At 52.7% G+C, this 26620-nt stretch overlaps 1 protein-coding gene across 1 annotated transcript; it reads right to left on the bottom strand.

The window, feature by feature from the left end:
* Positions 1 to 1185: 1185 nt before the first annotated feature.
* On the bottom strand, positions 1186 to 26620 carry LOC117069960 (myosin-6). The gene is made up of 37 exons (XM_033188538.1): positions 26417 to 26620; positions 25030 to 25173; positions 24625 to 24781; positions 24502 to 24529; positions 24125 to 24236; positions 23727 to 23819; positions 23145 to 23208; positions 22802 to 22900; positions 22153 to 22256; positions 21920 to 22058; positions 20133 to 20401; positions 19678 to 19848; positions 18156 to 18465; positions 17067 to 17137; positions 16694 to 16781; positions 16487 to 16604; positions 16217 to 16340; positions 15794 to 15930; positions 13256 to 13511; positions 12854 to 13096; positions 12530 to 12706; positions 12101 to 12246; positions 11751 to 11841; positions 9246 to 9635; positions 8791 to 8917; positions 8585 to 8703; positions 8054 to 8250; positions 7349 to 7532; positions 6947 to 7112; positions 6718 to 6842; positions 5505 to 5813; positions 5111 to 5314; positions 4101 to 4226; positions 3622 to 3897; positions 2403 to 2498; positions 1632 to 1766; positions 1186 to 1267 (listed from the first exon to the last, which is right to left on the bottom strand). The coding sequence occupies exons 1-37, from the start codon at positions 26615 to 26617 to the stop codon at positions 1244 to 1246; spliced, it is 5820 nt and encodes a 1939-aa protein (XP_033044429.1). The 5' UTR covers positions 26618 to 26620; the 3' UTR covers positions 1186 to 1243.

Raw genomic sequence — 26620 nt, 5'->3', positions numbered from 1 at the left:
GAGGGCTCCTTCCAGCTGCAGGCCCCAGCCCCCAAGTCCTGCCTGAACCCTGGATCTTGAACTCTGGTCACTGTGCTCTGCTTCTTTGGTGGCAACCACTCCTCTCTCTTGGTCTTTTTCCTGTCTCCTGCTTCCTGTTCTCCTATCCTTGTGTCCTGGCTCACCATCAGGGCTGGCAGCCTCTCCTGGGCTAGAACCAACAGGATTTTGTGTTTCTCTGGTCACTGCTCACAGTTCTCAGGGCTTTATGCACAGTCCATTCTCATGGTCTCAGAGGAGGGATAGAAGAGGCTCCACTTGGGGAGTCAGGGAGATAGGGTGCCAGGTGAAGGGTTAAGGAGGTGGTTAGCAGAGCCTGGTTGCAAAGCCCACTGGGAGTGGGGATTTGCTTTGTGCAGAATGGGGTCAGGACCGGTCCTCTCCCACAAGCAGCTGTGTGACCCAGGCCAGACTGTCCGCAGTAGGAGCTTAGAGAGAGCAGAAATGTGACCACAGTGTTTCCTTGTACAGGCACCTGTGCTATCTGTGTGAGAACTAACATGAAATGAGCAATGCCCAGGCTTGGTCCTCATGGCATATTGGTTTGGGCTCAGTGTTGATTGGCCCCAGAGTCTCAAGATGCCCTCACAGTGAGGTGCTGAATCACAGGAGACAGGGGGAGACCCCTGGGGAAGACAGGGAGGGGGCTCCCTGGGAGTTACTTCCTAGGTACTGACTAGAATGGAATCTCTCCCATCTCCTTTCCCATACCTTAATTCTCAGCCAGCTCTGAGCTTTTTCTGGCATCAGTGGAAAATTCATTTCAGAAAGAAAGGGGGTCCTAGGATACCTTTAATCGTTGCAGCCTCAGGGGTGGGGTAGGTGGAGAGTGGCTTCAACTTCAGCACCAAAATTCTATCTCCTACCATCTAGGACTGGCTCACCATTTTGATGCCATCGTTTTCTCCACTTTTGAAATTTCTCCCTCTCCGCCTTTGTGTGGTTGACTGAGCAGAACTGGGACTCACAGTTGTCCACCTCAGGCAGAACACCTCACTCCTCTGCACCTCGGTCTCTTTCCTTGTGGATATGAGACGCCTTGGCTCTGGCAGCTCTGATACAGGGGCTGGGGGCCTCCCTCCTCTCAGGCCCCCTATTGCCTTGATCCAGGATGGACAGCTGGCAGGAAGGACAGATGGGCTCAGGCAGAGTTTGGCACTCATATTTATTATAGGTTGGCAAGAGTGAGGTTCCTGAGGCAGTGTCACTCCTCGTCATGCATTTTTTGCTGCAACAAGGATAAGAGGTGTGAGTGGGGAGCTGGCAAGAGGGAGAAGTGTGTGGGGACAAATCCCCGGGGCTTTCAGAGGCCTAAGGGAGATGCCCTTGGAGGGAGAGGCAGGGCCCCAGGGATCTTGTGGTCTCAAGTTAGAGGCACTTGTAGTTTAGGGGGATGGAACTGGGGATCTCTGCAGAAGTTCTAGTCAGTGGGGGGCTGTTTTGAGCAGGAGAGTGGATTCTCAGGTTATGGGAGCTGTGGGACCCCCAGAACTGCCTACATATAGGGCAAGCAGTGCCCACTCTGAGGGGCACCCAAATCAGGGGTCATGCTAATGTGGAAGTGACTAGTGAAGCCCAGGGAAAGGACCCACCTTGGCGCCAATGTCTCGGCTCTTGGCTCGAAGTTTGTTGACCTGGGACTCAGCGATGTCCGCCCGCTCCTCTGCCTCATCCAGCTCGTGCTGCACCTTGCGGAACTTGGACAGGTTGGTGTTGGCTTGCTCCTCCTGTGGTGGGACAATGGGGATGGGTGAATGAGCTGGAGATGGGCTGTGGGATTCTCAGCCTCTCAACCTGAGGTTCCAGCTCCCTGTCCCTGAGGCACCCATGCCTCATGCATATTCCTGCAACAGCCTTTCCAAGGGTATCCTGCACCTGCCTTGCGCTCTCCTCAAACATATCCAGCACTCAGAGTCCTTCACAGCCATCCACTGCTCAAGACAAATCCCATGCTGCCCGATCTGGGACCCTTCAGAATCCTGTTTTGCTGCACCTGTTCCTGTGCACGCATGCTCATCAGCAACTCACATACACCCAGATGTCTTCCCCACTGCCCTGTGCCTAGCTGGGTCCCCTTCCAGGCCCAAATCCACTGTCACCTTCCTGCTTTCAGCTTTGGCTGCCCCATGTCCTGCACTAGCCTTCTGTTGGTTATGGTGTCTGAACTGTAAGCAGCTTGTAGGTGGTGCCTTTGTTAATTCAGAACACCTGATGGCTCTGAGCATACCAGATGTGTACAATAAATGTTTGAGAGTTACAGCTTACAGCAAACTCTTTGACCAGGCTCCTCTGGGGGAGACATGCATTGGTTCTCACATATAGTACGTGTGTTGATGAGAAAGGGAAGAAAACTCTGAACTCACCGCCTCCTCGGCCTGGCGCTTGTAGGCCTTGACCTTCAGTTGCAGCTTGTCCACCAGGTCCTGCAGCCGCAGCAGGTTCTTTTTGTCTTCCTCTGTCTAGGGGTAGGAGGGTGGGAGAAGCCAGTTTGGAGGGGGAGCAAATGCAATCACCTTTCCCTCCTCCATCATTTTACTCTTCTCCCTTTGCCTTTGCTGCCCCTCCCTGCAATGATCCAGGTGGGGATGTAGTGGGGAAGATTCTCTGACTCCATTGCAGGTCAAAGGGGCAATGCAGGGTTGTCAGTCAAGGATCCACAAAGCAATGAAGGCTGAAGTCTTAAAGCTAGAATTGGGGCAGGGGCTCAGAACCTATGGAATTCCCTAAAGTGGTAATATAAAAGCATCAGATCTGATCCAGCTCCAATCTGGTGGATAAAGCTCCAACCTGGACCTACATAGGTTCTCTTGGCCAGCAGTTCTTGACCAGAAGAGGAATAATGAGGAATGCAGAAAGAAGGGGTTATTATCATAATCCAGATTATTCTACATTCTAATATATTGTACTGGACCAGAATTCAGGCATCAGGATCACTGGCTCCAACATCACTCGATCATTCCTATCTCTTTATCATTGTATGTGCCAGGATGCCATTTCTACTTCTGTCCACAAATCACTCTGTGGTTCTGTATCTGTAACCTCTTTCTTGTGCCTCTGGTATCCATCTATCAAATGGACTGACACCCTTGTCTCCTTGGACTTTTCTTCCCAGGTACGCTGAAAATAACGGGCCATGGGCACAACTCTGAGCTATGCAAATGGCGGTCTTAAAACATTCTGGGGTCCTCTTTCTCTGTGGCCTTCTCTTTGTGTGCCAGAAGTTCCATGGAAGATTTCCAGGTCTTTTCCCCTCGCCTGACTCTTATCCCCATAGTTGAAGGTGGAAAGATTCTTTGGACTGTTCTGAAGTCTTCATGGTAGCACTTTGAGTTATTAAAAAAAAAAAAAAAAAAAAACCTGGGGAAAGGCTAGTTAGAAGAGTTTTCAGGAAGTAGAATTAGATTCTTCATTTGTTGGAAAAACTCATAGACTCAAGTCAAACTGACTGCAGAGCCTGAGAAGAAAGTTAAATCTACCGACAGCATCTCAAGGAGGAGGTAACAGGAGCCCTGTGTGGGTGGGGCAGTGGGGCCAGAGAAGCCACTTCCACATGTACTCCTGGCCTCTGGCCCCCCGCCGCACCTGGTAGGTGAGCTCCTTGATGCGCCGCTCGCTCTTCCTCATGCCCTTCACCGACTCTGAGTTGCGCTTCTGCTCGGCCTCCAGCTCACCCTCCAGCTCCCGCACTCGCGCTTCCAGCTTCTGCAGCTGCTTCTTGCCGCCCTTGAGGGCGATCTGCTCGGCCTCGTCCAGCCGGTGCTGCAGGTCCTTAATAGTCTGCTCCATGTTCTTCTTCATGCGCTCCAGGTGGGCGCTGGTGTCCTGCTCCTTCTTCAGCTCCTCTGCCATCATGGCGGCCTGTGTGCAGGAGAGAGGTGGCAAGGAACATGGGCCCAGGGCCGGGGCCTTTTGCCCCCCGAGGATCTCCTTTCTCCCATCAGGCCCTCAAACCCTCAGAACTGCAGAGTTGGCTTAGTGTTACAGCACAGCGGCCTGGCCTGGCCTGAACCCAGGGCCTTGTTTGTGTCTTTAGGGGAGGCAGAAGGTGGGCGGTCACTTACATCCGTGATGGCCTTCTTGGCCTTCTCCTCGGCATTCCTGCACTCCTGTACCGCCTCCTCCACTTCCGACTGGAGTTGGGTCAGGTCTGACTCCATCTTCTTCTTCTGGTTGATGAGGCTGGTGTTCTAGACATGGAGAGAGAAAAATGATCAAACATATACTGCACTTTGTTACCTGATTTCATACCCTTTCTCCAGAGAGAATTAAAGGTGGTCATTTTTTAAATAACAACAAGCCTGCTTTTAGACTATTCCTTGTTTTGTACCTGCTTTCCCTTTTCCTGTGAAAGTGGATACATTCTAGACATTATATCTAAGATTACTAAATTCTGAAAAAAGACTTCAAATAGCAAAAGGTCTGCAGTAATACCCTGGAGCTCTTTAGAAACATGTTTTTGTAGGAGCATGCCAATATTCCAAGGAAAATGGAAACAACTTTCTACCAGGACAATATTCCAGAGATGTTTACAGCTATACCAAGAATGTAGTGGGGTAAGGAAGAGGGGATGAGGCAAGCGGATGATGTCATTCTCACACATACTAAAGAACAAAACTCCACAGGGCACCGTAAAAGGTGGGCACAAAGTCTCATTGCAGAGTACAACTGAAAACAGTGTGGGTGGGTGGGACTGCAGAAAAATGGTGTTCTATCCAACTTGGTTTGCAAGAGATGCAGTTATGCTTCTTTAAACTCCCAAACTCTCATCTTTACAGAACAAGCTGGAGGCTGTCCTTTAGTTCAAGAATATCAAATAACTGGATCCGTTCCACTACTCCCAGATTTGTGACTTTGGCAGGTATCAGCAATCAATCATGACACTCTTAGCTTCTAAGCAGAGACGGCTTTCTCAATACAATGGTTCTGCAGCCACCATAGATGAGAGTTGGCCTAAGAGAGGAAATGATTTCTGACCCTGGTTAGATGTGCTCACTTAGAACATCTGGCTTTTCTAGATGTACTGGGCTCTGCACTCGGCAGGTTTCCACAAGGTGGCTCCTGACCCTCTCACCTGGGAATGCAGCAGCTGCACCCGCTCGCTGGTCTCAATCAGCTCCTGCTCTGCCAGCTTCCGAGACCGCTCTGTCTGCTCCACCATGGCGCGCAGCTCCTCCAGCTCAGCCTGCAGCAGGTTGTTGCGCCGCTCCACAATGGCGATGTTCTCCTTCAGATCGTCGTTGGCGCGGACTGCGTCGTCCAGCTGGATCTGGGTGTCCTGAGGATCACGAGAGTGGGCATGAGCGGGGAGCCAGCCTTGGTGCCCTTCACTGAGGGCATCTCTCAGAGGTCCCTGCAGTAACCTAGGGGCAGGAGAAATCTAGTGCCTGTATCGAGACACCACTGCTTCTTCAGGCCACGTGGAGGCCAGTCCCCTCTGGGTGAGGGGACGTCCTGTCCCCGTGTACCTTCAGCAAGCTCTGCAAGCTCTTGACTTGCTTCTGGGCCTCGGTGGCCATGCGGTTGGCGTGGCTGAGCTGGATCTCCATCTCATTGAGGTCTCCTTCCATCTTCTTCTTCACCCTCAGGGCCTCGTTGCGGCTGCGTGCCTCTGCGTCCAGGGAAGTCTGCAGCGAGTCCACCACCCGCTGGTGATTGCGCTTGGCCTGTTCCATCTCCTCGTCCTTCTCTGCCAGCTTCCGCTCGATCTCTGCCTTGATCTGGTTGAACTCTAGCTGGGCCCGGAGGATCTTGCCCTCCTCGTGCTCCAGGGAGGCCTGGGAAGGGGTGGGGCGAGGGCAGGCAGACAGGGCACAGGGCAGGGTTGGGAGAGAGGATGAGAAGATACAGGGTGTCAGCCAGGACTATGGCCCAGAGAAGAAGAGCTGAGAAGAGATGGGGAGGTGGGATCTGCATCCATGCCCACCATGGTGCTATTGGGGAGAAAGTGCTGGACTCCCTGGGCTTCCTCTGTCAAGGAAAGGGTCTGGACCTCACAATTGCCATACCCTCCGGCACTAACACTGCATAAATTCCTGACCTGTCTAAAGTATTACAGAAAAGAGAGGAATTTTTATAACCACAAATTCAAAATTTTATCTTTGTTTTCCAGGTCCCTCACCCTTTCCTGAGAAAAGTTAGAAGCCGAGAAAACTCAGGGCTATTCCCAGGTGCATAAAAATGAAGAGTAACAATAGCTAATATATATTAAGTGCTTAAATGTGTTACCTCCCTTAATCTTTATAATAATCATGTGTAAAATTGTATGAGGTATGTGCAATTAATTCCATTTTACAGATGAGAAAACTGAGGCAGAGAGTGATTAAAGATTTTGCTCAATGACACAGTGAAAGTCCTCAAGCTGTGTTCCAACTCAGGCCTGTTTGACTCTGGAGCCCACACTCCCACCCACTGTTTAAGTGGTTGTTATCATGGCCAGATTCCAACTTTTAAAACCTGGTAAGAAACAAAACCTTTGGCGTCTAATCAGACTGACATTTTCCTTTGTGCAGACCTTGGCTTTGGAGGTAGTCATGGTTAGTGAATAGTGGGTAGATAACGTTGAACAAAGAATATGGAATGAATAGATTTTGTCTTGGGTTCAAGGTCACCTGCAGGTGAGGGAGACGTGGGAGACAGTGGCAGACCAGGGTTGGGGTGCTGGGAGCTCTCAGCCCTCACCTCTGCCTCCTCCAGGGCTGACTGCAGCTCCAGCTTCTCGACCTCCAGCTGTTTGCGGACCTTCTCCAGCTCATGCACATTCTTTCCTCCTTCTCCTAGCTGCTCAGTAAGGTCCGAGATTTCCTCTGGGGACCAGAGGGCCAGAAAGCTCAAAGCCTGTGTTCCCCCTGCCCCAGCATGACCCTCCCTCCCACCAGTTTATCTCTGGCCTCTTGGACCCCCAGCACACCCTGAAGGTTCTTGTTCTCCCTCTTGAAGGTCTCCAGGTGCTCCAGGGACTCCTCATAGGCGTTCTTGAGCTTAAAGAGCTCTGTGCTGAGGGAGCGAGCCTCCTTCTGCGAGGACTCCAGCTCCGACTGTGACTCCTCATACTTCTGCTTCCACTCGGCCAGGATCTGCCCAGGGACAAGGCTCACTCTTCAGCCCCCCAGCCTTAGCCCCCCAGCCCTCCTGCTTCCCAGTGCCCCAGCCCCCAGCCTCAGCCCCATGTCCAAGATCTGTCCCTGGCCCTGAGCCTAGGCTCAGCCCTGCCCTCCTCCCCAACCTCCAAGGAGGATGGCTCTGGCCTTGCACTGAACCCCTCACGCCCCCTTGCCCTGCATGCTGGCTGCAGCCCTCACCCAGGGCCCACCTTGTCGAAGTTCCTCTGCTTCTTGTCCAGGGCTGCAGCAGCAGCATTGGAGCGCTCCACGTCCACCATCAGGTCCTCAATCTCATTCTGTAGCCGGTGCTTGGTCTTCTCCAGCGAGGAGCACTTGGCATTAACAGCCTCCACGGCCTCCTCGGCATCCTGCAGCCGCTGGGCCAGCTTCTTTCTGCCCAGGTGAGGGTGGAGGGTGTGTGTGTGACTCTACTGGGCAACAGTGGAGCCTTGGGTGGACCTCCTCCCACCGCCTCCCTGTATCTCCTTGAGATGCCGTTAAGTCCAGCCTAGCAGGAGCTGAGCCTGCTCGTGCCTGAAACAGAGTCCGCCAGCCCAGGCTGCCCAGGCATCCTCCCTACCTGCAGTGGCATCTGGGCATCAGTGCCCCCTGCCCTCGCCCCCCACACAGGCTGATCGACGGTAGCTCCTCTGACCAACAAGCTTTTTGCTCGTCTTATACGTGAGCATCAGGTATAACCCGGGCCAAAAGCTCGCCTGTCACAGGAAGCGGGTCAGGGCCAGCCAGAGTTCACAGAGTAAAGAGTTCAGGCTTTCTTCCAAGCACTTCTGTTGCTCTCTGAGTTCCTCCTGTCTCTTCCACTTTCTTCCCATGACCACTCTGCCGGTCCCCACCCCAGGTCCTCTCGCCCCTTCCTCTCCGAGAGTCAGATTAAGGGGGTATCTGGAGCTCACTTGGCTTCCTCGAGCTCCTCGGTCCGTTGGATAGCGTCCGTCTCATACTTGGTCCTCCACTGGGCCACCTCTGAGTTGGCCTTGGACAGGACGCGCTGCAGCTCAGCCTTGGCCTCCGTCTCCTCCTCGTATTGCTCCCGTAGCAGGTCGCAGTCATGCCGGGCCGACTGCAGTGCATGGGCCAGGGCGTTCTTTGCCTGGGGAGGGATGGGCACCAGGAGGTGGGAGGGACTCCCTGTGCCCCATTCTCTAGATTCTCTTCTTGTCTAGTACTTCAACCAAGCCCAGCCTTATTCACCACGTGGGCTGATGTGAAACCTCACTGTCTGAGGAGTTTTCCAGTCTGCTCACCCCATCCCCTTAAGAATAAGGAAAGACACATTAAATGATGTTTAGCTGCAGGGCAGAACCTAGACTGGAGGGTCTTTCCCATGCAGAGGACTCTCTCCAGCTCCAGGCTCCATTTCTGGCATTGAGGTGAATTGCCCCAGGGCTGCCGTCAAGCCTGCCCACCTCCCCACTGGGCCTCACCTTGCCCTCCTCCTCCAGCTGCCTTTTGAGGTCCTCCATTTGTTGGGTATAGGAGAGCTTCCCCCGGGTCAGCTGCGAGATTAGCGCCTCCTTTTCCTCTAGCTGCCGGGCCAACTCTCCTGGAGGTGAAATGAGAGGGGCTCGTGGGCCATTCCACAAGTCATGTTGTGCCGTAGGCAGGTGCAGGGCTAGTTAGAGGCACCCACCATTCTCAGTCTGCAGCTTGGCTCGCTGGGTGGTAAAGTCGTTCAGGGAGCGTTGGGCCTCTTCTAGCTTCACGCGGTACTCGTTGGCCTGGTCCTCCAGCGTCCGAGAAACTTTCTCCAGGTTTGCCTTCAGGAAGCAAGACAGGAAAGGTGAGTGTGGAAGGGGCTGAGCTGACCAGAGGAAGGAAGAGAGGGTCAGAGATGGGGAACGTCAGAGGGCAGGAGGGGGACACAGAAGGTGTGGGAGGGCGCAGTCTGAAGAGGTACTTGAATTAAAGAAAGGAGGAACATGAGATAGGGAGAGGAGAGCCAGAGAGGGGCAGGAGAGAGAGAAAGAGAGACCAAAGGGTGATGAAGGGAATGAGAATGACAAGGGAGATGTTGGACAGAGAGAAGGCGTGGGGGAGGTGCCCCTGTGCAGGGGAGAGGGAGAGGGGAGGCCGAGCAGAGCCTGCCTTGGCCTTGATGATCTGCTCCATGTTGGAGGTGACGTCGTCCAGCTCCAGCTTGAACTCGCTCTTCTCCTTCTCCAGCTTCTGCTTCACCCGCTGCAGGTTGTCGATCTGCTCGCCCAGCTCTGCCACGCTGTCGGCGTGCTTCTTGCGCAGAGCGGCAGCCGTGGCCTCGTGCTGCAGCGTGGCCTCCTCCAGGTCCCGCCGCATCTTCTGGAACTCGGCCTCGCGCTTCTTGTTCATCTCGATCTGCACGGACGTGGCCCCGCCGGCTTCTTCCAGCCGCTCGCTGATCTCCTCCAGCTCCCGGGACAGGTCTGAGCGCAGCTTCTCCACCTTAGCCCTGGCGGTGCGCTCCGCCTCCAGCTCCTCCTCCAGCTCCTCGATGCGCGCCTGGGTCAGACACAAAGAGTTCAGACCCATTGCCTGGACCCCTCCACTGGAATCCCCCCCTGCTCTAAAAGGCTACCAGGAACTCACGTCCCTCTCAAGCAGTGGTTCTCAACCAGGGACAATTTTTTGCCCCAGGGAATGGTTGGCAATGTCTGATTGTCATGACTTGGTGGGGCTTGCTACTGGCATCTAGAGGACAGAGGCCAGGGATGCTGCCGAACATCCTATAATGCATAGGCCATCAATAGGAATTTGGTTGATGCTCCCCAGGGCATCTCAGACCTAGTCTGAGCATCTGCAGCCCCGAATCCTGAGAATCTGTGTTTGAAGGGGAATCCTGGGATCCTGTGAGATCAAGAAGTTCAGAGTCCCCAGATTGACTAGGCTCTGTTCTGCTATCCATAAGACAGGAAAGTGAGTGCTTGTATTTTACAAATATTTGTGACAATATGCCTCAAAACAATCAAATACCTTTGCAATTCTCCAAGTTAACCACAAAGTCCAATCAACCATATTCCTTGCTCTCCCAGGCTTGCTGTGTTTATACCCAGGGCTGGGTTTCAAGACAATTGCTCCCTTCCAGGCCAGGAAAGTGCTAGCAGGCTACTCTCCTCTTCACCTCATCTCCTCATCCTCTTTAAATGCCCTTACCTCACTTTTCTGGCCTTAGCCTTGGTCTTGGCTAAATTGGGAGAATATCCTATCTACCATTTTGATCTGTTGTCTGGTTAGCCAGGAGCAAAACGGGGGTTCACTGGGAATCCCTTCACCTGGGGTTATGGACAGCTTTAAAGGACTGTTCATGGATGAGTCCTAGGAGCAGCAGAGAGGACCACCGTGCCTCTGCTCCCAGGATGGAGAAGGTGGGACTTCTGAGCAAGATCTTGGGGATGAAGGAGGAGCCATAGCCTATTGCCAAGACCTGATGAGATTAATAGGACTGTTATTCTGAGTCCAAGGGGCCAAAGAAGTTGCCCAGACCTGGGGTAGAAGAACCTGAGGATGGCCCAACATTCTAGCTAAAACCCAGAAGGAGCATCCAAGAAGATGGGAGGGCAAATTACTAATGAAGGTGGGCCAATCCCTGTGCAGCCCCAGAGGAGTGGAATTATGTTCATACATTACTTGCAGCCTGGGCCATGGGCCTCAAGTGCAGAGGGGAGTCTACCTCTTTCTACCAGCCACAGTCTGCCCCAAAGTGAGAGGACAAGGTCCTGCCCCAGTAGCCGAGTCCCTGTTGCCCTTGGGGTCACTATGTCAAGTCCTGGCCATGTAGCTTCTGTAGCTCTAAAATGGGGATGACAGTGGACTTCAGGGCTCTTCTGACAAACCCGATACTAAAAACATATTGAGGTTTGAGGTTCATTAAAGCTAAGGGAGACTATGGCTGTTCACTTAATCTTGACCTGCAGAGGAATGAGAAGGCCATGGAGAAGACAAAACAATACCTTCTTAGGCTAGTGGTTGGCTGACTTCTCTAAATTGGGCTATATTAATATGATGCCTGTATAGAATTTCCTAGTTGACAAAGTGGTTTCAAATACATTATCCCCTCTGGTCCTGTGTGGTAGGTATTGTCAGTGTCATTTTACAGGTGAGAAGAGAATCTGAGGATCAGGCAGGGTAAGTGACTTGCTCAAGGTTGTAGGAATTGGCTCTTATCATGAGTGCCCTATGGGGACTCAGCCTGGGTTAGTGGCTGGGTTAGTATCAGGAAGAATGTGAACAGAGCAGCTCACAGGAAGGTGGTCCTTGAAGCTTTTTTTTTTTTTCACCCCACATTCAGAGGGCAGAACTACCAGAGGACGGGTTAGAGGAGAATAGAGCTCTATCATTTGTCTTAGAGTAGAAAGTCCCTGAGGCAGAGCAGATCTCAAAAGGAGAAGCCCTTTAGTAGGTATGAGTCTCCCTTCTCAAACAGTTTTGCTAACACAATGTATTCTTGCTCCACAGAGGAAGGCTAGTGTTCCTGAGTGCCTGTAAGTCAGGGATGGTTGGATCTATGAGGCTGCCTGGAGTTCCAGATACTGTGTAGAACCCTAAGCAGCTCCTGCAGCCTCAGTCACCTCAGGGCTATTGAGCTCCCACTTTCCTGCACTGGGGAAAAAAAGTCACCTGATTTTCCTTCAGTTTCTTCTGTAGCTGAAGGGCCAGTGCCTGCTCATCCTCAATCTTACTGTTCTGCTGATTAATTTCAAACTCCTTCCTGCAGGAGAAGGGTGGGGGTGGGGGAGTGACAAATAGCCTTCCTTCCTCTGGCGCTCATTCTCTTCTTGGCTTTAGTACACCAAAATCAGTACCTCCCCCTCCCCAGGCCAGCCCAGAGAGTGGAGGAAGAGGGCTATGATTGACCTCATTCCCATTGTGCCCAAGGCAACTGTGGGCAGTGGAGGTGCAGCACCCTGCATTCTATCTACCAGGTCAGACACCTCCATTAGCCCCTCCTGGCCACCATAGTCTCCTACTTCTTGAGCTTTTCTTCCAGCTGCAGTTTATCATTTTCCAGGTCCATGACGCTCTCCTGTGTCAGCTTCAGGTCGCCCTCCAGTTTCCGCTTCGCTCGCTCCAGGTCCATGCGCACCTTCTTCTCTTGCTCCAGGGATCCCTCCAGCTAATGAAGAGAAGAAAATAAGCAAAGTGTGGAAAACATGACATCCACAGTGTATGCTCTTTTGCCTCCCTCTAACTTGAAGTCCAGTGGGATTGGAAGTCAAACCAGTAGAGAAATCCTGCAAGCACAAAGGATTCAGAGACCTACTCTAGTAAGGAACTACAGAGAGTAAAAAAGCTCCAAGGGCCATAGAAGTCGATTCTAGGGATCAGGACTTTCTGGGCCATTGGTATTGCCTGCAAAATCTTGCTCTGAGAGCAGGAGCATGGTTCTTACTACTCACGTCATCCACCTGCTGCTCCAGCTTGACCTTAGACTTGGACAGGGTGTTGACCTTGTCCTCCTCAACCTGAAGGTCATCCAGGGCCTGCTGATGGGCCTCTTGTAGAGCTTTCTTCTCCTTGGTCAGCTTAGCGATGATCTCATCTAGCCCAGCCATCTCCTCTGTTAGGTTCTTCACCTGCCGACCAAAAACCCATCCCCTTTAGGGTCAAAAATCACCAGCCTGGAGACATCTATGGGGACTTCCACGCCAAGGAGCAGGACCACACTCTAGTCTGGGGGTCTTGAGGAGACCTGGGCTGAAGCCAGAGGGAGCTGCCCTCACCTTGTTCTCTGTTGCATGCTTCTCCTTCTCCACCTTGGCCAGTGTCAGCTCCAGGTCATCGATGTCCTTCTTGAGTTCCGAGCACTCGTCTTCCAGCTTGCGCTTCTTGGCAGTGAGCTCCGCGTTCATCTCCTCCTCGTCCTCCAGTCTCTCATTCATCTCCTTCACTTTGGCCTCCAGCTGAATCTTGTTTTTGATCAGCTGGTCGCAGCGCTCCTCAGCATCATTGAGGTTGTCTTGTTCCTGGGAGAAGAGAACAGGTAGGAAGCTGATGGTTAAAGAGAGGAGACCCAGGGTCTTAAAAAGAGCTGGCACTCCTAGACTCCCAGCACCTGGTTGTGAGATGGGCTATAATCTAGGGGAGGGGAGGCGAGGGCTGAAGCGATAATCATGTGGCCTCACCGCCTGCACTTGGAGCTGCAGGTCATTCTTCTCCTGCAGCAGGGACACCATCTTCTCCTCCAGCTCCTTGCGGCGAGCCTCGGACTTCTCCAGTGTCTCTTTGATGCGCCCGAACTCCTCCTTCATGGTGGCCATCTCCTTCTCTGTCTCTGCGCTCTTCAGCAGCGGCTTGATCTTGAAGTAGAGCTTCATCCAGGGCCAATTCTTGACCCCCATGAAGGCCCGAATGTTCCACTGGATTACCAGCAGGGCATCCCTGGCAAGGAAACGTGGAGGCAGGGTGGGGCACTATAAAAGAGAGCTTCCCAATCGTGGGACCTACTAAGCAAGTTCGTAGGCATGTAGACTTCCTTCCTGTGCACACCCACCTCCAACATCACTACAGTGAACATGGAGTTGCCTGATAAATATTCATTAATCAGTTTGATGAAAGGGCAGTTTATATCCTCCCAGCTGGGATAGTAGTGGTAATGGAAACTACCACTTACAGAATGTCTACTCTGTTCAGTTTTTCGATTCTCTTAAGAACTTCAAATATGTTAAAAATCATGTAGGGGTTTACGTATAAGAATGTCTATAATAAGTATGTAAGTTATGAAGCATGAAAGCAAAATGACTATTCATGAACCTACCACCCAAACAAGAGCTGGAATGTTACCAGCCATTGATCTACCTGTGCATTCCTTCCTACACCCCTGTTACCCCACCAGGAGCAGCCGCTACTTTGAATCTTATTTTTCCTTTCCTTGCTTTTTTGAAAATTGCTGTAACCGCATATGTATGTATCTTTATTTTAATTTAATTTTATTTATTTTGGGATGGAGTTTCACTCTTGTTGCCCAGGCTGGAGTGCAATGGCACAATCTCGGCTCACTGCATCCTCCGCCATCTAGGTTCAAGCAATTCTCCTGCCTCAGCTCCTCAGTAGCTGGAATTACAGGTGTCTGCCACCATGCCCAGCTAATTTTTGTAATTTTAGTAGAGACGGGGTTTCACTGTGTTGGCCAGGCTGGTCTCTAACTCTTGACCTCAGGTGATCCGCCTGCCTTAGCCTCCCAAAGTGCTGGGGTTACAGGCGTGAGCCACTGTGCCGAGCCGTATGTATGTATCATTAAACAGTGAATGGCTGGTTTTGATAATTTATGAGCTTTATAAAAATTACATCATACTGTATGTATCCTTCCAAGATTTGCCTTTGTTTACTAACAATATGCTTTAATGTTCAAACATATTGTACCATATAGTTGGAGTTCACTTCTTTTCACCGTTTTATAATGTTCCACTGAATGACTGTAATACTATTTACCCATTCCCCTGTGGATGGAAATTCAAGTTGTTTTAAGATCTTTGCTATTATGAGCAATGCTGCTAAAAAGATTATTTTTCATGTCATGGTGTACATGTATGAGAGTTTCTCTATAGGAATGTACTCAGGAGTGGAATGGAGAAGTATGCAGCTGTTCAACTTTGAAAGATAGTGATAAACAGTTTTCTTAGGAAGTTGCACTGATTTACACATCTGTAAGCAGTGGATCAGGCTTCTTAATTTTTGTCAGTCTAGTGATTTTTAAAACTTTTTAAAATTATTTTTTCTTTCATTTTATTATCTACTTGTTTCTTTCATTTTTTAAAATTTGTAGACCATCTGAGCAAGCAAAGTCTAGTGTTTTAAAATGGTATTTCATTTCATTGGTTCTTTTTTTTTTTTTTGAGACGGAGTCTCGCTCTGTCGCCCAGGCTGGAGTGCAGTGGCCGGATCTCAGCTCACTACAAGCTCTGCCTCCCAGGTTTACGCCATTCTCCTGCCTCAGCCTCCCGAGTAGCTGGGACTACAGGCGCCCGCCACCCTCGCCCGGCTAGTTTTTTGTATTTTTTAGTAGAGACGGGGTTTCACCGTGTTAGCCAGGATGGTCTCGATCTCCTGACCTTGTGATCCACCCGTCTCGGCCTCCCAAAGTGCTAGGATTACAGGCTTGAGCCACCGCGCCTGGCCTTCATTGGTTCTTAATTTGCATTTTACTATAGAGAATTTTCTTAAAAAAAAAAGAAGAAGAGGCCGGGTGCGGTGGCTCAAGCCTGTAATCCCAGCACTTTGGGAGGCCGAGATGGGCGGATCACGAGGTCAGGAGATCGAGACCATCCTGGCTAACACGGTGAAACCCCGTCTCTACTAAAAATACACACACACAAAAAAACTAGCCGGGCGAGGTGGCGGGCGCCTGTAGTCCCAGCTACTCCGGAGGCTGAGACAGGAAAATGGCGTAAACCCGGGAGGTGGAGCTTGCAGTGAGCTGAGATCCGGCCACTGCACTCCAGCCTGGGCGACAGAGCCAGACTCCGTCTCAAAAAAAAAAAAGAAAAAAGAAAAAAAGAAAAAAAAAAGAAGAAGAGGAATTTGCAATGGGATTCGAAGTGGTAAAGTAACTTTCCCAGGCCAGATGGTAGGTCTGAACCCAGGTCTCCTGACCCACACCTAGTTGACATTGCAGATATGCCTCTATATCTCTAGTGCATGCCTCCCTTTTCCTGCTGTCTCACCTGCGTTCCACTATCTTCTTAAACTCAATGCGCATGAGCAGGCCCCGGGCTTGGGCCTGCATGCGTGTGATGATGCGGCTCAGTCTCTCATCCCGCATCTCCTCCAGCAGCCCCAGCAGCCCTGCTTTGAAGAACACCTGCAGGCAAGGGGTAGATGCAATAGGCCGCAGCCTCAGAGGGGAGCATCCAGGGTAGAAGAAGAGGGTGGAAGACCCTGGATGAGCTCCCAGGTGACCCATCATCCCATGCCTTCTAGAAGGGAGAATAAAAATTAGACAAACAAGACTGGAGTGAAGCCTGGGTTTCAGCCCTTGATAAGGTTGATAAGGAAGCCAGAATTAGGGTTGTGCCTCCTAAACTCCTCTCTGCTCCACTCAACATGGCCACCTGCCCTGCAACCACCCAATGGGGCTCTAAACTCACCTTGGTGTGGCCAAACTTGTACTGGTTGTGGTCAATGTCCAGGGAGCTGAGCAGCTTCTCTGATCCCTTCCTGCTGTCAATGAACTGTCCCTCAGGGATGGCCGCTGGGTTCAAGATGCGATACCTGAGGAAGGAAGTGCCCAGAGTCACCCATGCTCTGCAGTGATCTGCTCTGCCCACAGAATTCCAGAGCCACCTGCAGCCTCTCATTCCCACCAGAGTAGCCCTGGCTTCCCTGTTCTCTGAGCTCTGGGGCACCCTCATACCCACCTCTGCCGGAAATCCCCGTAGAGGATGCGGTTGGGGAAGCCCTTCCTGCAGATGCGAATGCCCTCCAGCACGCCATTGCAGCGCAGCTGGTGCATAACCAAAGGATTGTCCATCACCCCTGTGGCAGGAGGGAAGGGAAAAGGGTCAGCCTTAGTATAAAGTGGATGGCAGCCGTCCTCCCCAGACTAAGGCCTTCTCCTGGCTCACCTGGAGCCTTCCGCTCATTGGGGATGATGCAACGCACAAAGTGAGGATGGGTGGTCCTCAGATTGGTCATCAGCTTGTTCAGATTTTCCTGGAGGCAGATGAAGGTGGGGAGTTAGGAGCCACAAGGACCATCTCTTAGGCCCTTAAATCCTGGTTCCCAGACACTCTCCACCAGAATCATCAAAGGAACAGGGGCTGGCACATAATTTATGACGTGAGTTTAGGCTTGTTTGGAATCTACACACCAAAAAATGACTACGTAGCTCTAGCTTCTTTCCTCATTAAACTCAAGCATCAGAATAGGTGATGCAGCCAGAAGACTCTGGGCTGGGCCATTCCACCAAGTGTCCTGGCACCCCTGGGCCCTTCTTACCCGGTGGAGAGCTGACACCGTCTGGAAGGATGAGCCCTTTTTCTTGCCTCCTTTGCTTTTACCACTGTCCCCTAAATAATGAGAGGAGGAATAATGAACAGGAGCTGGAAAAGAGAGGAGACCTTGAGCAGAGGCAGAGCTCTGCTGCTAGCTTGGTAGCTCTGAGACTTTGGGTAAGGAATTCTCCAAGATTCAGTTTACCATGAGGATAACAGTAACAACTTCCCAAAGTTGTAAAGAGGATTAGATAAGACCACGCCTCTGGGGCAGCTCACTGGCGCTTGCCCATAGTAGGCACTGACATACATCAGTGCCCTTAGCCCTCCCTCTTCTAGACTTACCCTTCCTTCTTATATCTTTCCACATTCTACTTTTCTTCTTCTTCTTTTTTTTTTTGAGACAGAGTCTCACTCTGTTGCCCACACTGGAGTACAGTGGTGCAATCTTGGCTCACTGCAACCTCTGCTGCCTGGGTTCAAGTAGCTCTCCTGCCTCAGCCTCCCGAGTGACTGGGACTACAGACATGCGCCACCACACCAGGCTAATTTTTGTATTTTTAGTAGACAGGGGGTTTCACCATGTTGACCAGACTGGTCTCGAACTCCTGACCTTGTGATCCACCTGCCTCAGCCTCCCAAAGTGCTTAGGATTACAGGTGTGAGCCACTGCGCCCAGCCTCTACTTTTCTTCTTACACTTTATCTTCTTCATTTCAAGCCACATCCTTTCTCTCCCTTTTCTGAACTGGAGGCTCCTTTGTTCAGTGTCCTGTCAATGTTTGTTGAGAACTCCCACATGCATCGCTCCCTGCCGGGCACGGTACAGGGATGCATGCGCCACCCTCACTGATTTCCAGTTACTCCCAATCTTGATGAAACATGAGACAGCTATATCAACACCCATAACACAAAGCAGAGAACGGCAGGTGCTACAGAAGCTCAAATGGATGGTGGTGAGGTGAGCCAGGAGGTGGCTTGACTCATGGGCTCCCCTGTGCTTGCCTCTGGAGTCATGTGCTTTGAAGCATCAAGACCCTGGCCCTTTGTGCCTTCAGAAGTCCCCTGGCCCAGCGCAAGGGCTGCCCACTTACCAACATCGGCAGATGCATAGGAGGAGAAGAGAGTGGCCATGAGCTTGAGGGAGGACTTCTGGTACAGGGCCACAACAGTCTCGTTGAGAGGATCCTTGTTTTTTTCCAGCCAGCCCAGGATGTTGTAGTCCACGGTGCCGGCGTAATGGATCAGGGAGAAGTGGGCTTCCTGCTTCCCCTTGATGTTGCGTGGCTTCTGGAAATTGTTGGACTTGCCTAAGTGGTTGTCGTACAGCTTGGCCTTGAAGGTCATGTCGGTGGCCTTGGGGAACATGCACTCCTCCTCCAGGATGGACATGATGCCCATGGGCTGAGGGCAGGGTGAAGAGGCAAAGAGAGAATCACTGAGCACGCTCCCAGGCTTCCACTGTCCCACACCCTGACAGAAAAAGGACTCTAGAGCCAGTAGCACTGGCCTGCTGAAGAGGGGCTGTGCTGGTACCTCTTAGCCCAAAACAGGAATCCAATATTCCTGGAATTAAAAGAGCCCCTTCCTCCCTCTTTCTGCCCAGTGGATACAACAAAGAGCCATGCACTCCTAATCACCCTCCACAAGGCCTACAGCACCTCACAGCACAGCCTCTTCTCTCTGATGGCTCACTGCCCCAGAGGCAGGAGGGCAGGGACAGATGTGTGTCAAAGGCACTGGGCCAGGCTCTGTCTATATGACACCAGTAGCAATTCTTCAAGGGTTAGGTAGAAGGATCCAGGTTGTTCACCACACTCTGCACTTCCGAAAATGTGGTAGTTCTTGACTTTTCTTGGGGTCAGGAATCCTTTTAAGAATTTGTTGAAACTAAAAACTATCTCCAGAAAAACACATGTACACACAAACACACGTACACACACACACACATGCACATGCACACATGTATGAATGTACACATGCTTTTGTCACACACAGTTTTATGGGATGCTGAGGGCTCTGAAAGATGAGAACTCTGGTTAAGAATCTGGATAATGACCCAAAATATGTGGGGAAGCTCCCATTTTCTGAAGGCTGTGGCTGGGCTGGGTGTGGATCAGACACTCCTGGCTCTGGCCTGTGCTGACAAAGAGCAGAGGTTTCCTGAGAGCAAGTCAGACCCAGCCCACAGGTCCTTCCGCCTGTGGCCTTGTCTCTTCTCAGGAATGCCCATAGGCAAGAGAGCTGGAGACTAGCTTATTTGTCAACCAACAGGAAGGTCGTGGGAGGCAAACATCTCTAATTTCAGCCTAGGATCTTTCCATGAATGACGCTTGTCATGGGCAGTCAGAGGGGCCAGGGGCCTCTCCTTCACCACATCTCACTCTTAAGACACTGAGGGGACCACCACACAGGGACATAAAGTGCAAGGTCCTGGAAAAGGAAGGACGGGGAGGGGATCATCCTGTTTATGCCCATGACTTCACAGTGGGGAGAAGCTGGGCCTGGAGAAAGGCCTGGGATTCTTGGGACTCTAGTTTCTTGGGTGTAGAAGTGACTCGGCCGCCACTTTGGATGGCAGAGGAGGGAACATAGGTGGTGAGGCCAAGGAGGCACCTTCTCGATGAGGTCGATGCAGGCCTGCAGGTCCATGCCAAAGTCAATGAATGTCCACTCGATGCCCTCCTTCTTGTATTCCTCCTGCTCCAGCACGAACATGTGGTGGTTGAAGAACTGCTGCAGCTTCTCATTGGTGAAGTTGATGCAGAGCTGCTCAAAGCTGTTGAACTGCAGGGGGCATGAGGGGTGGGAGCAGTCAGGAAGTGGGTGTGAGTGGCCATTGGGGCTGTGCCCGTGTGCTGTGCCCGAGCCCAGCAGGGCGTGGCTGATCCCCTCCATGTCAGGGCAGTGGAGGAGGGCTTCCCCTGAAGACAGGGGCAATGACTACCTCTGTCACCACACAGTCCCCACTGCCTTCCTGTGTCTGGTCCACAACTGACTCTCAGCAAATGGCTGTTGAATGTGGGAGTGAGCGAGTGATTGTTCTCCCCCTCCCAGGGGTCCCAACTCACATCAAAGATCTCGAAGCCAGCGATGTCCAGGACTCCTATGAAGTACTGGCGTGGCTGCTTGGTCTCCAGGGTGGCGTTGATGCGTGTCACCATCCAGTTGAACATCTTCTCATACACTGCCTTGGCCAGTGCCCCAATGGAGTAGTACACCTGCTGCACGCTCTGCCCCTTGGTGACGTACTCGTTGCCCACTTTCACCCGAGGGTGGCACAGCCCTTTGAGCAGGTCGGCTGAGTTCAGCCCCATGAGGTAGGCCGACTTGTCAGCATCTTGATGAGAAGGAAAGGAGTAAATGAGCACTTTCTTTCTTTCTTTCTTTTTCTTTTTAAAGATAGAGTCTTGCTCTGTCACCCAGGCTGGAGTGCAGTGGCACAATCTTGGCTCACGACAGCCTCCACCTCCTGGGTTCAAGCAATTCTCCTGCCCCAGCCTCCCGAGTAGCTGGGACTACAGATGTGAGCCACTACACCAGGCTAATTTTTGTATTGGTAGTAGAGACAGAGTTTCACCATGTTGCCCAGGCTGGTCTCAAACTCCTGACCTCAAGTGATCTGCCCACCTTGGCCTCAAAAAGTGCTGGGATTACAGGCGTGAGCCACTGCACCTGGCCTGAGTGAGCATTTTCAATGAGTGAGCCTCCTTCTCTGTCCTGGGGCCAAGACTTTAGGAAGCATCAGGTCCAATTTCTTCTCCTTAAAGAGGAAGAAATCAAGGCCTGGAAGAGCACAGGGCTTGCTGTGGTTGCTCAACCAATGTGTGCCTGAGTCAGGCTGGAGCCCAGGCCCCCTTATCCAGCCCATGGTCTCTTGCCACAACTGGCTCTTCTCAGCTCTCTCTCTCTCTACATCTCTGGCATCTCTGGGCCAGGTCTTTCGCAAGCACTGCTGTGGGCATATCCCCACCTTCACTGTGTCCCTCACCTCTCCAGGGCAGGGATGTGGCTGAGGGGCTAGATGTCCTCTCCTCCCTGTCTCCTTCGTTCTCTACCCCAATGTTTAGCCCTGGACTGGCCATGCTGTCCTCTCCATCCACATGTCACCAAATCTGACTGGCTGGGAGATCAAGACCCCCAAGAGTATATCAGACAGCACCACACTCCCACCCCCAGCCTTCCAAATGTGCCACCTAACATGGGGATTTCTCTATTTAGAGGAGTTATTTGGTGTAATTTCAAGAATGTTGTAATAACTGTTGGTATGTTATCATGAACCTCAGGTTGACATTTTGATCTGGGCAGACTTGGAGACGGGTCCCTGAAGGTAGGAAGGAATGTTCTTGGGCACCTGTCTAACACTGTTTGCACCTTCACATTTTCTCAAAGGACCTCACAGTAGCCACCAGAGGAGTAAGTAAAGATCGTTGATCCATTTCACTGAGGAGGAAACTGATGCACCAATGCCCTGGGCTGTGTCCTGACCCCTGGCCCACTGCTTCCCAAATAGAACATGGTATGAGCCCACCAGGGGCTTACCCAAGGGCTGAGGAGCAAAGGCCCTGCATTAGTGATGGTGATGTGCAGAGCTCAGGGGCTGTACTTCCTGGAGCTGGGCGAGTCTTGGGCATGGAGGAAAAATCCCCACCTCAGTTCTGGTTAGTACAGGAGGTTGAGGAATTGGTGGGATTGTGGTGGACTTTCTGTCTGCCCACCTCTCCCACGTCCCTGTCCCTCACCATCCCTCAACACACCCCGCTGCCTCACAAGCCTCAGATTCTCTAGGATCTGAGTCCCTCGGAGAGCCTGGTCAGCACCTCCGTCCTTCCCAGTGCTGCCTGCCTGCCCCTCCCACCTTCAGTGCCGTCTGGCTCTGCCTGCTCCTCCCGCTGCTTCTGCTTGAACTTCATGTTCCCGTAGTGCATGATGGCTCCCGTCAGCTTGTAGACACCAGCTTTCTCCTCTGAAGTGAAGCCCAGCACGTCAAAGGCACTCTGGAACAGAGCAAGAAGCAAAGAGAGGAGTTGGAGCGGTGGCCCCAGGAGCTCCTGGGGGCCCTTAAACGGCCGCAGCAGCCCCCTCACTCACATCGGTGGCCATGAGCTCCTCGGAGTCATCGATGGAGGCCACAGACACCTCTCCCTGAGACACGAAGGCGTAGTCGTAGGGGTTGTTGGTGACCAGCAGCATGTCTGCACCAGGCAAGGGGCGGGGCAGGGGCAAGGGGCAGGTGGAGGGCAGGGAAGAGGCAGGGAGAGTTGGGAAAGGGAGGGAGGGGGCAAGGAGGGGTAAGGGACGGGGAGAATGGAGGAGGGGAGGACAGGGAGCAAGGAGAGAAGAGATGTCAGCAAGGACCAAGAGTGAACCCAGAGGAAGTGAAAGGGTAGAAGAGGGGCCCTGGCAGGGGCTCCAATAACAAGGAGGAGGGAGGGTGGCAGGGGAGTGACACGTGGGAGATAGGGAGGCAAATAAAGAGAAGGCAAAAAACAAGCCGAGGGAGGAGTGGGGAGAAGGGTGGAGAAGGAGTGAGGTGTGTGACTGCACAAGGAGGCGAGAGGAGATTCAGGTGATCTTGGGCGGGAAGGGAGACAGAGCTGGAGGAGTGAGCAGAGGGAGGAGGGAAGTGAGCCGCAAGATGGGGGCACAGTGGGGAGCAGGAGGGCCCTGCCCTGCACACAGCTGGCTTTGGGGAGGGCAGCAGGGACAGCAGTGGGTGGGGGGTGGCAGGCAGGCTCACCCAGCAACTCTGGCTTCTTGTTGGACAGAATCTGGTAGAAGATGTGGTAGTTTCTCTCAGCTTTCAGCTGGAAGATCACCCGGGACTTCTCCAGCAGGTCTGAGGTGGGCGGAGGGGAAGAAGGCAGGTGAGGAAGGAAAGAGAGTAGAGCCAGAAGAAGGTGGCCATGGGGGCAGGGGTTACCCACAGGCGAGAAGATGTGGCTTAAACAAAAAGGATCCTAAAGCCCAGAGGCAAATGCAGACAAAGACAGGAGATGGCAGGAATGATGAGACTGGCCACCAGGCAGGGAGAGAAGGCAGAGGGGGACCTGGAGGGTGGCAGCCTCCCTGCTGGTACTCACAGGTCTCTATGTCCGCAGAAGCCAGTTTTCCAGTGGCCCCAAAGTGGATCCTAATGAATTTCCCCTGGGGGACGAATGGGACAGCGTGAGGGAACTGGTGGGAAGGACAGAATGAAATCCTGGACTTCTATTCAGCCCAGAAGTCCTGGATGGTTCTGGAAATGTAAACAACCTCTTTGGTGTCTCAGTTGAGTATAAGTGAAGCCGGGCAGAGGATGCCACCCTCACACAATGTGCAGGGACCTCCTAGTGGAACCTCGGCCCAGAGGGGAATGCACATGGAATGCCACCTGCTCGTACCCCTCATATGATCTCACCTAATCCTCCCAGTAATCTGCAGGGTGAATATTAGTCCCCCTGTTTCACAGGTGAAGGAACTAGGGCTCAGAGAGGTGTGAGGACTTGCTGAGCAAGTGGAAAGTCAGGCCTTTGGCTTCAAAGCCTAAGCTCTCTTCCCACCAACATGTGCATGTTGATACCCCAAAGCCAGATACAGTACAATCAACTGGGTGTGGCAGAACAGCACCCCCTTTTTCTTGTCAAGGATGGATGAGGCCATTGGGAGTGGTCAAAGGCACTCACGAAGCGGGAGGAGTTGTCGTTCCGGACAGTCTTGGCGTTGCCGAAGGCCTCCAGAGCGGGGTTGGCCTGGATGATCTGGTCCTCCAGGGTGCCCTATGAAAGGAGCAGAACCACAGGGGTTCATCCTCCATCCACCTCCAGGCAGTGGTGAGAAGGCAGGGAGGCTGCCTTGGCCCTGAGGAATGGAGGTCGGGGGCTGGGTGAACCTCTGGTGGGTCTGCAACTCTGTAGGATCCTACCCAGACCTCAGGGTGAGTGTCTCCTGTCAGGAAGGTCTTCCACACTGGGCTGACCATCAGAAGCCCAGCTCAGTGTGGCTGTCCCCACCACCTCACAGGTAACTCGGGTCAACCTGCCCCCCAACCCCTGTTCTGCCGAGCCTGTGGCCCCCATGGCACCTTGTTCGCACTGGCATTGTCCTTCTTGCCACGGTCACCTATGGCTGCAATGCTGGCAAAGTACTGGATGACACGCTTGGTGTTCACAGTCTTCCCCGCCCCGGATTCTCCCCTGGGGGCCACAGGAACCAATCAAAACTCAGAATTCCTACTGTTCTCCATACAGCATGCTTCCCTTCCCAGCCTGGCCATCAGAGCCCAGCACTCGGCAGGATATGCCTGTCATGGTTCATTGCTCTGGCACCCCTCTAATGAGAGCTCAGTGCCCCATGCTCCCTGCAATCCCAGCCTTAAACCTCTCCTCCCAGCTACACCCCAGGCATCAGCCTGTATGCCCCCAGCCCAGTCCCTTCTGTGGGAGGATGGCACTAGCTCACGTGATGAGGATGGACTGGTTCTCCCGATCTGGAAGAAAAAAGAGGAGAAGGAATGGGGTGAGGGCTGAGGGTCTGGGTGGGTGTCCGGGAGGAGGGGCAGAGGCCAGGGGCCACCAGGCTCACCCGTCAGCATGTACTGATAGGCGTTGTCAGAGATGGAGAAGATGTGGGGAGGGGCCTCACTCCTCTTCTTGCCCCGGTAGGCGGCCACCACCTCAGCATTGTACACCGGCAGCCACTTGTAGGGGTTGACGGTGACACAGAAGAGGCCCGAGTAGGTCTGGAGCAGGAGACAAGGCTGGTCATGAGGTTGGTGGGGAGAACCTGGGACAGGCTGTGGTGGCAGCGAGGCAAGTCCCTGTTCACTTCAGCTGGCTCTACTCCTCCTGTGACTGACTAGGGGTAGAGTGGGGAAGGGGACTTGGGTCCCTTGGGAGAGTCCTCCCCCTTTCCTTGGGAGAGCCTCCCTGGCTTATTTTGGCCTCCATGCAGGACAGGAAGTCTCTGCAGTGTGCAGGAGCCACTCACATATATCATCCAGGCTGCGTAGCGCTCTTTGAGGTTGAAAAGCACTGCGGGCTCGTGCAGGAAGGTCAGCATGGCCATGTCCTCAATCTTATCGAACTTGGGTGGGTTCTGCTGCAACACCTGGTCCTCCTTCACAGTCACCGTCTGGAGGGGGCACATAGGCAGGAGGATGAGTGACCACACTCCCTCCGGGACCCTTGCCAGCATTGTCCACTGACCTCCTCCCAGGACACAGCCTTGCTCCCCTTGCTCTGACCAGTGCCCCAGCCCCTACCCTCTATGTCCCCTGGGACAATTTCCCCAGATAATGTCCCTTCCCACTGTATCTCCCATCCTAGAGACTGTCCTAGGATACCTTTCTCTTGCCTGATGCCCAGACCATCCTGGGGACACCTGTGCCCATGATCATCACTCTTCAGTCCCTATGTTCCAAGGATCTTGGGGCAGACCTGGAGACTGGCAGCTCTCAGATCTCTGCACACCTTATGCTGACCCCAAGGCTGTCTCCCGTGGGCAGTGCTCTAGGGTATCTGTTGCTCAGGGCAAACCTTCACCCCTGCTGGAAAAGCAGTTCACCCATCTACTCCACACTCCCCATCCATCACTGTTGGTGTGGTTTGATTGGCAGCAGTTTGCCATGCTCTGATGTCACCAGATCCTGCCAATAGGTATTCCAGCGTTTTTTATAGTGGAGAAATCTGTGACTCTAAATGACTAAATGATTTGCCTGCACAGTGACTAGCGGGTGGCAGAGCTGGGATCAGAGTCAAAAGCCTCAGGGGATTGTGGCCTGTTATTCTACACTTTAATGGGTTGTAACATTCAGTCAACAAGTTCATGAGACACACAGCCCTGAGCCGCAGCTGGTAACCAGGGGTGATTCTCTTCGCTGACATGAGCAAACCAGGGACCAGCAGCTTCTGAGTGCCAGTCAAGGATGGAGTGCTCAGCTCAAAAGTTTCTGATCTTTGTGTTCATCTGGGTCTAAGAATTTACTCCTGATTTGGGTGAACAGAATTTAAGAAAGTGGACCCATGGAGGAAACTGAGGCACAGGGAAGAGGGATACAAGTGCAAGAAGGGGCATCATTTAATGTTGTGTTTCTGCCCTCTTTCTCTACAAGACCCCTCTGAGATGAACACTGAGGTCCTTCTCCCTCAGCATCCTCTCTGGCAAGGGGCACATGGCCCTGGGTGGCACCTGTTGCACCTGCTTATGTCAATTTGAGAGGGATCAGATTCTGGGCTCCTCAAAGGAGCATGTCCTGGCATCCCCACTGGCCTTGGTTTTTCTCCAGCCCTCTCAGCTCCCACTGCGAGTGGCTCCACCTCTGCATCTTCTTTCCCAGACCTCCTTCCCTTCCGCCCTGGCGCCATGCCCCACTCACCTTCCCATTCTCGGTTTCAGCAGTGACCTTGCCCCCCTCCCGGGACACAATCTTGGCTTTGACAAACTCTTCCTTGTCGTCTGGCACGAAGCACTCAGTGCGAATGTCAAAGGGCCGGGTCTGGGCCTCTAGACGCTCCTTCTCTGACTTGCGGAGGTACTGGGCCGCTGCCCCAAAGTCAGCCATCTGGGCATCAGTCATCTT

Source organism: Trachypithecus francoisi, unplaced genomic scaffold (genome assembly GCF_009764315.1).
Source record: "Trachypithecus francoisi isolate TF-2019V2 unplaced genomic scaffold, Tfra_2.0 Lachesis_group3, whole genome shotgun sequence".
NCBI classification, from domain to species: domain Eukaryota; kingdom Metazoa; phylum Chordata; class Mammalia; order Primates; family Cercopithecidae; genus Trachypithecus; species Trachypithecus francoisi.
The sequence above is the reverse complement of the archived record's forward strand: the minus strand, read 5'-3'. Positions and strand labels throughout refer to the sequence as shown.